The sequence below is a fragment of the Filicampus tigris genome, chromosome 9 (assembly GCF_054856515.1).
Source record: "Filicampus tigris isolate MCC_2025a chromosome 9, RoL_Ftig_1.0, whole genome shotgun sequence".
In the NCBI taxonomy this organism is placed as follows: domain Eukaryota; kingdom Metazoa; phylum Chordata; class Actinopteri; order Syngnathiformes; family Syngnathidae; genus Filicampus; species Filicampus tigris.
Window position 1 is genome coordinate 11,047,899 of NC_141225.1, and position 13,424 is coordinate 11,061,322.

General features: G+C 40.5%; 2 protein-coding genes across 2 annotated transcripts in view; one reads left to right on the forward strand and one right to left on the reverse strand.

Annotated features, from left to right (window-relative positions):
• Window positions 1-199: 199 nt before the first annotated feature.
• tas1r3 (taste receptor, type 1, member 3) lies at window positions 200-6,606 on the reverse strand. The gene is made up of 8 exons (XM_086041243.1): window positions 6,370-6,606; window positions 5,773-6,073; window positions 4,440-4,796; window positions 2,950-3,354; window positions 2,619-2,822; window positions 2,167-2,287; window positions 1,258-1,628; window positions 200-1,125 (listed from the first exon to the last, which is right to left on the reverse strand). Exons 1-8 carry the CDS (start codon window positions 6,570-6,572, stop codon window positions 544-546), a joined length of 2,544 nt encoding a protein of 847 aa, XP_085897369.1. The 5' UTR covers window positions 6,573-6,606; the 3' UTR covers window positions 200-543.
• errfi1a (ERBB receptor feedback inhibitor 1a) overlaps window positions 6,453-13,424 on the forward strand; it is a 56,122-nt gene continuing 49,150 nt past the window's right edge. The window contains exon 1 of the mRNA XM_086041244.1: window positions 6,453-6,476. Within this exon, the coding sequence (XP_085897370.1) occupies window positions 6,454-6,476 (23 nt within the window). The 5' untranslated portion in view covers window position 6,453. The remainder of the gene's footprint in view (window positions 6,477-13,424) is intronic.

The window sequence follows — 13,424 nt, forward strand, 5'->3', positions numbered from 1 at the left end:
ACTTGAGAATTCTTTTTGTTTGTCAATTACTTTTGACTTAGTTGCACATTCAATATGTATTTGGATTCATATTTGAAATAAGGGATTGACAAAAATATGAACATTCACAACCGCACCAAACGGGGTTTTATTCGTGCATACCTTGTAATGTACTTTCTTGGCGTGGACAAAAGTAGTAGGCTACATGGGAAATTGATAAAAGCAGTATAGTCCGTACACGTTTATTTACGTTAAAACATCAAGAAATATCTAGGAAGCGCCTGTTTGTTTTGGCCCACTTGCTGCACTGTTGTACAGTATATATGTTTGATGTGACCAGTGATACATTTCACACATGTGCAAAAACGGCCATATTGACAAATGTAGATACAATAGAGTATATTATAGCAACATTGGTTTTAGTAATAGTTTTCTTAATGCAATTTACCACATACATATAGGTTGTATTACACATGTAAAATACAGTGTCGTTAACTCATTCAGTACCGGACTTTTTTAGACCCATTGTGAAATGACATAAATATGTCATTGGGATAGAATGAATTAATGGGCTTGCTGAGGCTCTGGGTCCTCATTAGCTGGCATCGCACCCTCCAAAAAGGTGCAAAAATACTCCAAGGTGTTGAGCTCAGGTTTCCTCAACAGTAGATGACATTTTGGGAAATAATAAGCTGCCACTAGTCCAAAGTTGCTAACCATATTGAAGGAAATCAGAACAGTATACCTGTTCCTTTCATTCAGACCCATGTAAATGGGAATAAAGGTCACCCAAATCATGCAGTAGATTAGAGTGGAAAAGGTGATGTCCCGGGCAAGGTAGTACTGATGAGGAGGCTTTGTTGCAATGAAAGTACACACGAATGATAGAAGGGCCATTAAAACGTTGAGGCCTTGCATCAAGGCCAGTCCAATCATCGGTATCACGGGACATGACAAGAAAGCCGTCAGGAAATTTATTTCCATGTGGGCCACGTGCTCTGACAACGAGGGCCCTTGTTGGATAAACCAGCCACAGAAACCGGCCTGCACGGCGCAGCAGACGATCAAAAACAGCCAGCAAGCGGGACCTCGAAGTGTCTGTAGGTGAGAGGTGGCTTTTGCGTGGAACTCTGTTGTTATGAATATCTGTGTTGGGAGACAAGCAGAAATATATTTTTTTTCAGTTTCAGTAGTGTAAATATAGTTTTACGATGGTGAATGTGTTCAATTTTGGGGGTTCCACTGTACAATGTAACCTACTGTCATTTTTCACATCACCTGTAGCGAAATGGCTGTAATAACAGAGAGGGCAATGGTTTGGAAAATGGAGATAAGGGGCAGCTGAAGGTGACACACTGCATCCCCTGGCTGCCCCAGGAAGAGCGCCAGGCTGAGGCAGGCTCCCATCAGGCTGAAAAGCACCACAAAAGTCAAGGGTCCGCCGGAGGCCGCCACCATGGGGGTCCGCCAGTGCCGCAGGAACACAACAGCCACACCGACCTGACACATGAGCAGCAGTGCCCCGCCCAGTGCCAGATGAAGTGAGGCAGGTTTATCCCAGGACAAGACGTCAAAGGTAGGTTTAGTGCAGCTAGTGCTCAGAGTCGGTGACCATTGGCCCCTAGGGCATGGGGTACACTGGATGTCCTCTAGATGTTGGAAAGCATAAAAAGGAAAGCCTCAGTTATTAAGTTGTAGTAAATTGTGAATTTATAAATGCAGTAAATTGTGAATGTATTCCCCACAAGCAATGAAAAAAGCAACAGACCTCAACCCTTTAGTTACATTGTCCGTTTGCATTGCAATATTGCCTAATACAGTATGTACAGGCCCATCCATACATCCCTCCCTTTTTTTCTTTTTTTTTTTTACAAAACCTCCACAAGTCAAAATTTTGAGTTGCACACCTTTAGTATGACCTTTTGACAAAACATGCCAGGCAGCATATATATATATGTGATATATTCATTTAAACAAAACCTTAAAATTTAGTATACAAATTAAGTATAATAGATGTCAAAATATCTAACCTAGTTTAAAACATGGGGGGAAGCTGATTTTGTTCCATCTTGGAATCATGACGTGGGAATCATTTACCATGTTATCCTCATTACACAAATGAGGAGAGTTGTATTTTGGCTTGTTCCTCTCAGAGAAGTACCGGTATTTAAGAGGCACAAACATTACCTTTATTGGCCTGGTAAGTGCCTGGCAGACAGTCAATGCAATCAAAACAGCACGAATGAAAGCCTTTGACTCTGCGGACCTGGCCGATCCCACATGCCGCTGAACAGGTGGACTCAGGCACCTGCAAAAGGGATGGCGTCGCGGTATAGTGTTTACATTTTTTTTTTAATTACAACTGATCTTAAGGGAGCCATTTTATGGAATATTTACTTTTTAAAAGCTTGTATACTTTACGGGGGATTGAGTATGTCTTCATACTACTTCATGCTATATACAGTAACTAGTTGCCCTAGCTCCATTGTCATGGTGGGTAACGAAAGCCAGACTCTGCCTGCCTTGGCTCTACAGTACCAGAGGGCAGGGCGAGAGACCTTTCATGAAGACATCTAGGAACTGTTTTAAATTGAATAAAATGCATAATATGTCCCCTTCAAGTGTTTCTTTTGAATTACCTGTGAGTTTTCAGTGTGCCATTTGAAAAGAGACTTGTTGATGGACAGCTCTTCATCAAAGCTTCCAACAACTCTAAAATCCAAATGTGAGTCGGTCCAGATCCATTCGATCACTCCGTAACCCATGTTGGGGTTTCCACTACTGTCAAACACTAACTGTTTCCCATTAATATCAAAAGACGTGTTCTGTAACACTCGTAACAACTGCAGAAAGAGAAAAGAAATGAATGAAAAAAGAAAAGAAATTAATGAATAAAACTTAATTCATTAATTAACTAAATACATTTGTTAGTAACAAAACCAGAATGGCCTCTAGTCCGGGTAGGTTCACCTTCCAAGGAAGAATTCTAGTCTCAGCATCCCATTTGCAGGTGGTCGAGTTGCATCCCAACATGATGTGCAATGACTGTGCAACACTATAGATGGCGGCATACACACTAAAAGACGCTCTCTGCACTGGAGCATTCATGACTAAGCTCATGTTTGCAGGGGATAAGTTCCAACATTTTGGACAGGGATCGTTGAGCTTTGGTGCATCATAGAACGTCTGCTTCTCCTCGCTCAGTTTTTTAAAAAGCGCCTCCGTGTATGCTTGTAGCAGATCCAGGGTCTGCGTTTTGTAGGTGAATCCGATGATCGTACCGATGGTTTGGATATCGGGGATGGATGTGAGGCGATTGTGAACGACCCAACTTGCGCTGGCGATCCATACGCCCTTTAGTTTCCTCTTGATAACCTGTGAATGATGGCTACAAAATTTAACCCTTTTATGCATTAAGTACTATGGATGCTTGTGCCAAAATTAAGGCAATTCAAAAGATCATTACAATTTACAATACTGTATCATTTGAATGAAATTAATTGCATTGTCCATTCATAAAAATAGCACTTACCAGTAATAATTATAGTGAACAAATTTGATAAGCAATTTATATAATGACCTTGTTAACATTGAACATCTTTAAAAATAGTTTTAAAATCATTTTCATTCATATAGTGGAATATTTTTATTTAATGATGTTTGTGTTTGATAAAGGATTTTTTTGTTTTTTTTTCTATTAGATTTAAGTCCTGCTAATAATGTGGCATATTGTCGCTGTCTTGTGAAAAACACTTCCGTCCGTGAATGGGTTTTCTGCGTTACAGCCATCCCATTAAGGTGAGAATAAAAAAAAAATTTAAATACAAAATTGGACACTTTTCACAGGACAGCAATGATATGTGGCTTGTTTACAGTGCACAATAGCCACAGTGCACAGCTAATGCTCATAAGTGATTTTGTTCAGAGACTCGAGGGCGGGGATGGTGAATAAGTGAGGCTCCATTCCAATCTTGCTATCAGTTTTAAAATTGCAAATAACCCCCACATGTAACAACATCCCTCAAAGTTGTTTTTTTAAATTTAAATTCTATTTTTTTTTGCAAGCAGATGATGACACATCCATATGCGTTTGAATAAACGTATGAAATACAGGGATGTGGTGGGGCAATAATTTGAAGTAACATATGAAATATGTTCTTAACAAAACAAAAGTAAAACACTTTATCAAAATCTTGCTCTCAAAGTATTCATCAGTCACTGCAGTTCTTGTGAGCGTCTCGTCACATTTACTGTCACCCAGCAGGCCATAAGTGTGGCGCAGGGAAGGAATGTCTCTGTCCAGTGGGTGGCAGAATAACACTAGCATCCACTGGCGTGACTAATGGACAACTTTGCCATCAACACTCATGCATATAGATGAAAAGAGATTTTGAAAAGGAATTGGTAGTTTACCATTATAATTGCTTGTATGTTTTGCATGATAATAAGTCTTCACTTGCCTCTTTAAAGAAGACCTCAGCTGGGTCTGGAAGAGAAAAGACCAACACGACTTTGACATTGGTGGCTTGGATGTTGTCGACAATACTTTTGACCACTTCTACAGGGTCAGTGTAGACTGGAATCATGCCCTGGTAGGCCACGCATGTCGACATGGTCTCGGCTTTTTTGGTGAACTCTTGTGCGCCTTGTTGGCCGTACTCTTCATCGCTGCCCACCACTGCCACCCAGTTCCATGCGAACTCCTTCAGCAGACGCACTATGGCGTTAACCTGCCATGTGTCACTGGGCACCGTGCGGAAGAAAGACGGGTAGACCCGCTTGTTGCTGAATTTGTCGCTGGTGGCGCCAAAGCTGATCTGAAGTGGAAACATACGATCATACGATGGCACTTTCAGTATAACTCAAATGTTCCAACATGATCTGAACTGGAATCGTCCACAACATTTCCTCCCAGATATAAGCGAAATTCAGCCAGCCGCCGCTTAGCCGAACCAATAATGTATGTACAGTATATTCTGTTTTACAACAATATTTAACTACATTCATAATTTCCTATATACCCGTGGATGCAAAAAGCGACTGTCTTCATTTCTGTCTGTCACAGAAATGCACATAAACTTTCACGACAAAAATTATATCAGCGCCAGCTACAGTTCAATTGCTTTCAGCCATGTTGCTTGGTGTGCGGTGGGCTTTATAGTTAGCAGCATGTAATTTGGTAGTCACGTGGCTCATGAGTTGATCCACACTCGAAAGGCCCTGCCCAAAAAGACACAGGAAGGCTTGCCATTCTGGTTTGAAGCAGCCATCTTCTTGTCTGAAACTAGTTGTCATCCTTTTATTTGGGCAGAGCACTGTGTTTGTAAGTTTTCAGCACTGCATCATATTCAGATCTGTTTACCCCGTTACGTTACTTAAACAATCAACATACTGTACTATGAAAACATTTCAATATTATAAGGTTCCATTCTAACATAAACTCAAACATATTGTAAAATCAATAAATCAAAGTCCAATCTTTGTACATAAAGAGGGAGTCCACCCAAACATCTTTTTTCAAGAATATCTCTGCAGGCCCACTCGTTGAAACAAGGCATTTTCATTTATATTGCGTTTGGGGAATATGAGTTAAGAAGCAAAATGCACCCATTTTTAGCCATCTCAGGGGGCGGCCATTTTGTCACTTCTGTCGACTTAAAATGACACAGTTGCTCAGGGCTCGGATATCAATCTGACCAATCAGACTTCACCTTTAAAGTAATTTACATACAACGCACTAATCGTATATGGTTGTTAAAAGAGATGGAGGAGCAGGTCTATGAGGAACCAAACCTGTGGCATCAGAAAGAATCCCAGGACTTTTCCGATGACTGACACCATTTCAGAGTTGAAGGGCCCAATCACGGCGACGACGCTGGTCTCGTAGTCAGTGTAGTTGCACTCCACAGAGAGCTCTCCGCTGTTTTTTGCAGTCAGGAAAGAGATAGTGGGCCTTACAACAACAGCGGTTTGTTTGCAGGTGTCATGGATTTCATAACCCAGCTTGATGCCGGGAAGCAGCTCTTGGTTGGCGTTGACGTCATCCACCGTATATTTCATCACCACTGCGAGTCCCAGTTCGAGCTCATTCAAACTGGGAAGAAGGCAAATAAAAGCCTTGTTATATCAATATGAGATCCTTTAAATATTGACGCTCAACACCAAAAATGGATCAAAGTATGTATACAAAAAGAAAATGAATGTGCATATGAGTGACATCTTGAGTCTTTTTTCCTTAGACGTCCACACTCAGCACTATCAAAGAATTTAATGATAAACAGCTAAAATCCCCCCATATATGATTAACAAGTATTTCAGGCTGTCCTGAATGGCACAATATGTTTTGAGGCTCTCCTAAACGGTAGTCATAGGAATCTGCATGTATTATACCTTTCGCAGATGATGTCGTTTGGCTCGGTCCTCTGGCTGAGGTTGCTGGTCAGCTGGTTGATGGAAAAGAGGCCACCCAGCATAATGTCTCCAGATAAATTGAACAGGTTGGTGGAAATGTTCTGAAACCATGCAGGTGATGTCACGCAACACGTCAGCCTCAACGTCCAGCACAGAACCACCAGAATCAAACATACAGCCATGTTTCTAAGCAGTGTAGAATGAGGCTGAAGGGATAAGCGCGACACTTGCAGGTGTACCATGAAAGCCTCTGGCATGCAAACTCACTTGTAAGGTGAGCGTAGTATTGCCCCCTCCCGTGCCTTTTCAACAGGAAGTATTAGGTTAGGGCATAAAGTGGTCGTCTTGCAAACTAAAGGCAGTATGTTCTTCTCCGAGGTCCTAAGCAGCCCTGTTGAATTTTATTTTACAAGATACTGAACAACTAATTGGTATCTGGACTTGCGAATCACCATCCTTACGAGTTTTTCGAGAAAATTTGAGATACATGTGCTAAATGGCGGCAGTGAACCTTTAAAAATGAGGCCCAGCACTCATTTCAAGCAGTTTATTTCTCCTCACAGTTGAAGCTTACTGCCAAACTAAACATAAAACAAGAAGAATTACATGTCGTGCATATAAAACAATTATTTAACTTTGCTTTAGGAAAGTTAGCTAGCTTAATGCTAACACAGAATACAAAATGCCGTAGAGGGGCTAACCACAATAGTATCAACGTCGCAGAGTTATAACCCTTTAAGCGACGGACATTTGAACACACACAGTTCAGCAAAACATACAGACTGACAATATAACAATGCTCACCAGCATAATATTATTTATCCTCTATGAAAAACAACTGCGATATTACTTTTTCAAGACATCAATTCCACACAATCCACTGAATTCCTAACGATAGAGCAATCAATTTGTCATGTGTCATCACATATGCCAACATCACCAATAGATGTGTGAAAAGGTGAGTCAGGGGGACATCATAAAATGGCTGTTGGTTGTTGTTTATACAGGCGGTGCTCAAATTTCCGCCACATTTACCTAACATTTGTTTGTGGTTTGTTGTTTGATTCTCTTCTCTGTCGGGAGATGAAGCACAAGGTTTTTATTTTGAAATTACACACATGACTATGCACCGTAGCCAAATACTGAAATGAATCCTGTGAAAACAAAAAACAACAAACACTCAAAAAATATAAAAAGTGAAATAATGCAAATGTATTTTGAATTTCTTCTTCACTTTAGTTTGTTTTGTCTTCCACTTAATGTCTTGGTTTGCATGAATGTTTGCATATAATGTTCACCCATACAAGCAAATTGACACATTTCCTCCCAATATATTTACATAGATATACACACGACATAGGATATTCTTCTAATAACCATAGGCTCATTATACCCAAGTATTCTTCATAGTTGAAGTTTTTTTTTTTTTTCAAAAAAATGCTGCATGTCTTCACTTGGGCACTTTAACATGCGATTGCATTGTTTGCAAACAACCATTATCGTTTTTAATCACGTACCTTTTCGGCTGCTTTGAAGCTGTATCAGATCCAGGAAGGGCTTGTTCAGAGATATAAAGAGAGGTATTCTCCAAGCTATCTCATTTTGGTATCTTGACGTAAGCCTGGTGATGAAACTCATTGATTTTCTTTGGTGCACCTTGTTTGTCCTTTTCCCCTACTGCATTGTATGAACCAGACACGTCACAAGCTTTTATTTTATTTGCAGAAACATTTTTAATTGCTCATCAACTTTTTTTTGTGTGCAACCTATGTTTTATTAGCATTGTGTTCATCCACTGTGCTTGTGCACAGCTGGTGATGGATTCTGCTTAGTATCTGATGGGCGTTTCTCTCAAATTATCTAAGCCCGTTTCTTTTGCACCCCTTTCAGGTCAGGTTTCCATGCTCTCCTTTAAAAAAATACTGACAGTGCACCAACAAATTGTTGTTTAATGAATGTCAAAACAACCATAAAACTATACAATACTGTAGAAACATGTTTTGCCCTTGCATTGGATCTGATTAGATTGTGCAGACATAACTAACATTGAGGCTGGTTGGCCGGCCAACAGGATAAGTGGTATAGAAAAATGGATGGATGGATGGAAAAATATATATTATTTTTGAAAACTACACACAAAATTTGCAACTCTCATCATCAAGACAGAGAGTACTCTGCCAAAGGTGTCAGAAACGTTCAAAAACTAAATCGAACAGTGTCACCCAACGTGCTATTTTTTTAGAAGATAGACCGAGGCCGAAAACTGATACTTGTCGCCGATATTAATTGGCAGTAAAAGGGAAAATATTGGCATCAGAATACAGTAAAATAAATAAATAAGTAAAGATAGAAAGAGGAAAGAAGCTTCCCATTCCTTGACTGTGGAATCTTGCTGTATGTAGCTCAGCCACTAGGTGTCAGATGTGTGTCATATCTGCTTCACCTGCAGAACTCACTTAACACACCTTTCTGGTGAGGTTTTTGGCTTTTAAAAAACAACCAAAAACACATAGCGGGTGAATATTTCTTTGAATAAAAGCTGTAGGACCGACATTTATGGTGTTGCAAGAAAGGCCAAAAATTGTGCAGCTGTGTCTGTGTGGCCATGCAGGTGCACAGTGTGGTGATCTGATAAGAGGTAATCACCTTGAATCTGAAAAAAACACGTTTTGCCCTGCTAGTCTGTGATTGTATATACTTCCATGGGTTAACATGCTGAGGAGGCAAAATGATTGGGCAACACATCTCAAATTTAGATGACACTGATGTTCTTAAGACAGGTCTATTTCTGTCTTCCCAGAATGTGTCCTTCCATAAGAAACAACCAGGAATACCAACCACTCTCTCTTTCTCTCTCTATGGCTTCCCTCTCATTGCAAACCCCCGCCGCCCCACCTGCCACCCCACCCCCCCGCCCGTCTAGTGGCCGGATCAGACTCGCTCTCTAATCTCCATCGCTGGCTTGAGAAACACTGGGCCCGTTGTTGACATGCTGGCCTCATACCCCCACAGGCGCTGACAAATTATTAGCCAGTCCCTCTGTGCACAGTCAGGGCTGTCAGATAGCCTGTTCCGGCCGCAGAATGCTAATCTGTGCTCGGCCCTTTAATGAAAATGCTGGAGTACGCGTGGAAAAGACAAGCACCTGTTGTTGTATAATTGGAGAATCTCGGCAAAAATGGGCTGGAAAAATGTGCTTCAAAACATCAAACTAATCTTGGAGTTCAAATTGTCATCGAAGCTAGTGAGACTTAAGCTCAGTGAGCGTCTGAAGGACTCATCACACAAGCGTGTTTTACCTTGTATTGCCACCATATTGTTCTTATGCTGCCAACCAACAGACACGCACCCATTAACCAGCACTAAACCGCCACTTGGGAGTGTCGCTCAAAATGTGAGTAGTTTTACTTTGTTATATTTTTTGCCTGCTCCTCTAACCCATTCATGATCAGAGGAATTTACTTTACAGTCGACCCCGGGAGATATTTGCACGAGTTGGCAACAATAGCAACAATTTGTTACTAATTGACATTCCCCTAAAAGTGATTATAATAGTCTTATTATATCACATTCACTGCCAGACATTTTCAAGGCAGAGTTCCCCTTATTTCCAGTCATTTTAGAGCATTTTGACTAATCTTTCAAGACCAGCTAAGCATTGATTGCAACATCGCAAGATACTTTCTACACCACGGGTGGCCAACCACTCAAAAGCAAAGAGCCCAAATTTTGAGTTTGTTACCACAAAAAGCCACACCATGCACATACACATGGTACCTTGATTGTCGAATGTAATCCATTCTGATCAGACAAACCTGCTGTAATAATATCAAGAGCTCATAGTTTGGTTTTACCACGGTATTGACGTCACAGTATGATATTTATTGCAACATTCACCCCATAGTCTTTATCTTTAATACAAAAGTTGCGCTGATTGAAAATCCAGCGTGATGCAGCGCCACCATCTACAGGCAACTGTTATTCATTAAAGTGGCTTACATACCTGAAATTCACAGGCAAACTGGAATAGACCCTCTTCTGCGCTTTCCTTCGAAAAATGTGCTTGACATATGTAGCTGTCGGTGGCAGAAAGCGGTTGGGTTCCAGTTGATGAACGTAAACATCCACAGCAGTGAATTAGCGTACCATAATATACCACAAACCATGATCCACTAAAAATTTGCAAGTGTATCATAATATTTTAAATGCTTATCAATATATAATGTAGACATTGTTTTGCCCCGCCTCCTCCCAAAAAAACCAAAATCTGAATTAAGAAAAACAACTGTGAACAGGCGGGTTTTTCTGGGAGTAATTAAGGAATTGGTTAGGGGGGAAAAGGTGAATTTGCAAAATCCAAATTGAGAATATGTGAGGGTCCGCTGTACGTTATTTTCTCGTGGAACCATTGCTTTAAAAACACAACAATTTGGATGTCAACCCGCTCCACAATTGATTGCGTTCCCTTCTATTGTGAAATGAGGTGTTACACATTAAACCAGTTCATTCAAGACGATTCTTGAACATCGACTTCAATACATCGACGGCCAAAATGCAAATGCTATCAGACAGAGGTGTCAAATCCAAGTCCCGAAAGTAAAAACCCTGGCACAGTTTGTCTTTAGCCACATGTGCTTATACTCAATGGGCAGATAAACGAGCACTTCAGTAGAAGCACCTGCGGCTAACGACAAACTGTGGCAGGGTTTACAGTACTCAACGGACCTGGATTTGACAACTCTGTTTGATAAGAAGATTTGCATTTTGTCCGTCAACATGCTTTGCACCTACAAAGGGTGAAATGAAGCATCCTTACTCCTCCCCCTCCCAGCCGTAAAACTTGTTCTTCTTCGTGTCTTTTAGCCTGCGTGTGTGTGCACGTGTGCTTCATGAGTGTGTTGCAATTTTGTGCACACATCCACATGAGCAGAGATGCAAAAATGATGTATGCCGAATAGCCACTACATTATGCACAATACAGTGAAATCTGATACAAAAGCTGAATCAAATATTCAAATTCAATTACAGGAGAGTGAAAAATATTCATAACTCATGATGTAGTGCAGATGGACACAGCTGCAAACCACAACCACAATTAAAAAATTGTTTATAATGTTTAACTCAGAGCATTGTTACCTTTATAAAGGTAAGATCTGTTACAGCGCTTGTATTGGATCCTATTATATTTTGCTTATATTTTTCTTTCCACCCCGACATATTTAGGCCCTAGCAAATGAGCCAATTTTTTTGGGATACTTTTCCACTACAACTGCTACTTTTTACAAAAGATTTTGTGACTTATTAATAGATATTTAATGGCAAAATCCACAAATGAAGCCTATTAGAAGAGTATAAGCATTTTCTAGAGCCGCACTCTGGATTGACAAACAACCTGCATGTCAGGGAAGGCTCTTCGTTGCCCTTGAAAGTCATTTTCAGTTCAAATTGGGAACAAGTTGCGTTGGAACTGATTGCTGTCATCTGATCGCATACTACTGTATAGCAGTGCTCTGTGGGCTTTGCGCAGGGGGAATTTTTATGGGGTAGTTGAAAATTTTGACGATAAGGGAATGGGAGAAGTGTTTTACCTTGTGCTCACAGCTCACAAGGACACACATGTCTTTGGGGAGGACATTTATATCCAACAATCTGCTGCAGCTATTAGTGTAGCATACAGTAGAATCCAGGGGTAGGGAACTTCGGTTCCTCGAGCCATATCCTGCCTGTTTTGGATCTCTCCCTACTACAACACACCTGATTCAAATGAGCAGCTCATCAGCATGCTCGCTTGAAGTCTGAAGCGATCCTGAACATTTGAGTCAGGTGTGTTGTAGTAGGGAGAGATCCTAAACAGGCGGGATATGGCTCCCCAGGAACCGGAGTTCCCTACCCCTGCTGCAGTTTATAGTCACATTCCACAGTTAAATTGAGAAAATTCAATTTGTCTATTGTTTTATTAATTTTAAAAAAACAACATATTTTTATTGTTTTATTTATTTCAGCATATATATATATATAAATATATATTGCAGTATTTTATTTTATTTATAAGATAATCTCAATAAAGTAAACTAAAAATCTTCGATGAACTGGATGTTGTCCATTTCAATACGTGCAATTGAAATTAAATAAAAGAGATTGGTTGCCTTCTCATCGAATAGTCAACACAAATAAAAGAATGAGCATCAACCTTGAATCCTTACATCACCGCAGTGATTAATTTGTCCATCCTTGGACTTGTTCTCTTCCTGTTGCACAACACTTGTTTGACCTGCACACATTGGTACAGTACATGCATAAGCTGTGACTTTCCAATGGTACCTACGATGCGATGTCCTCACTCACCTTGCAACGTGCAACCCGTCGGGGCGTGAGATAAGATTGTTGCGATAGCAACGTGGAAAACTATATTGAGATGGAGTGTTCACACAGAAACAAAATACACACACAGCTGTGATATTACTTACTTAAATTACCTTTTTTTTTTTTTTTTCTTTTTGACCCTTTCCAGACCGAACATATGCATTGCATCATCCAGGATGGGGCTAACAGATCCCCTTTATTGATGATACACTCACCGCACTTGAATTTCAAGTGAGTATAAGTGCGAGAGCAGAGCTGGACCCCGCTTAAATATCTGTCCTGTTCAACTCTGAAAGTGTCTGTCTATGTATTCCTCCCTATGTGCTGGTTTTGTGTTACATCCCAAAGCAAACTGATAGTTATCATCTGTCATTCTCTGGTCTGTGACTCATCAGGCAACTAATGCGTGATCTCACGGTTAGTCTGCTTTCCTGCTGTGCTATCTTATTTTTTTTTGGTTCATTACCTGCTGGATCCACTCATATGAGACATTTCCTGTGTATGGCGAAATGAAACTAAATAGGCAGCGCAACCATCAATCAAATTTGATATTGAAAAGTCGATGTATTGCAAAGCGTCAGGTCTTGTGTTAGATGATGTGCACGTTTCGTACAGGACCAGTTAAATGTGCCGTTTTATGTTCCTCACTGGGCCACAAGAGGCTTTCTGGA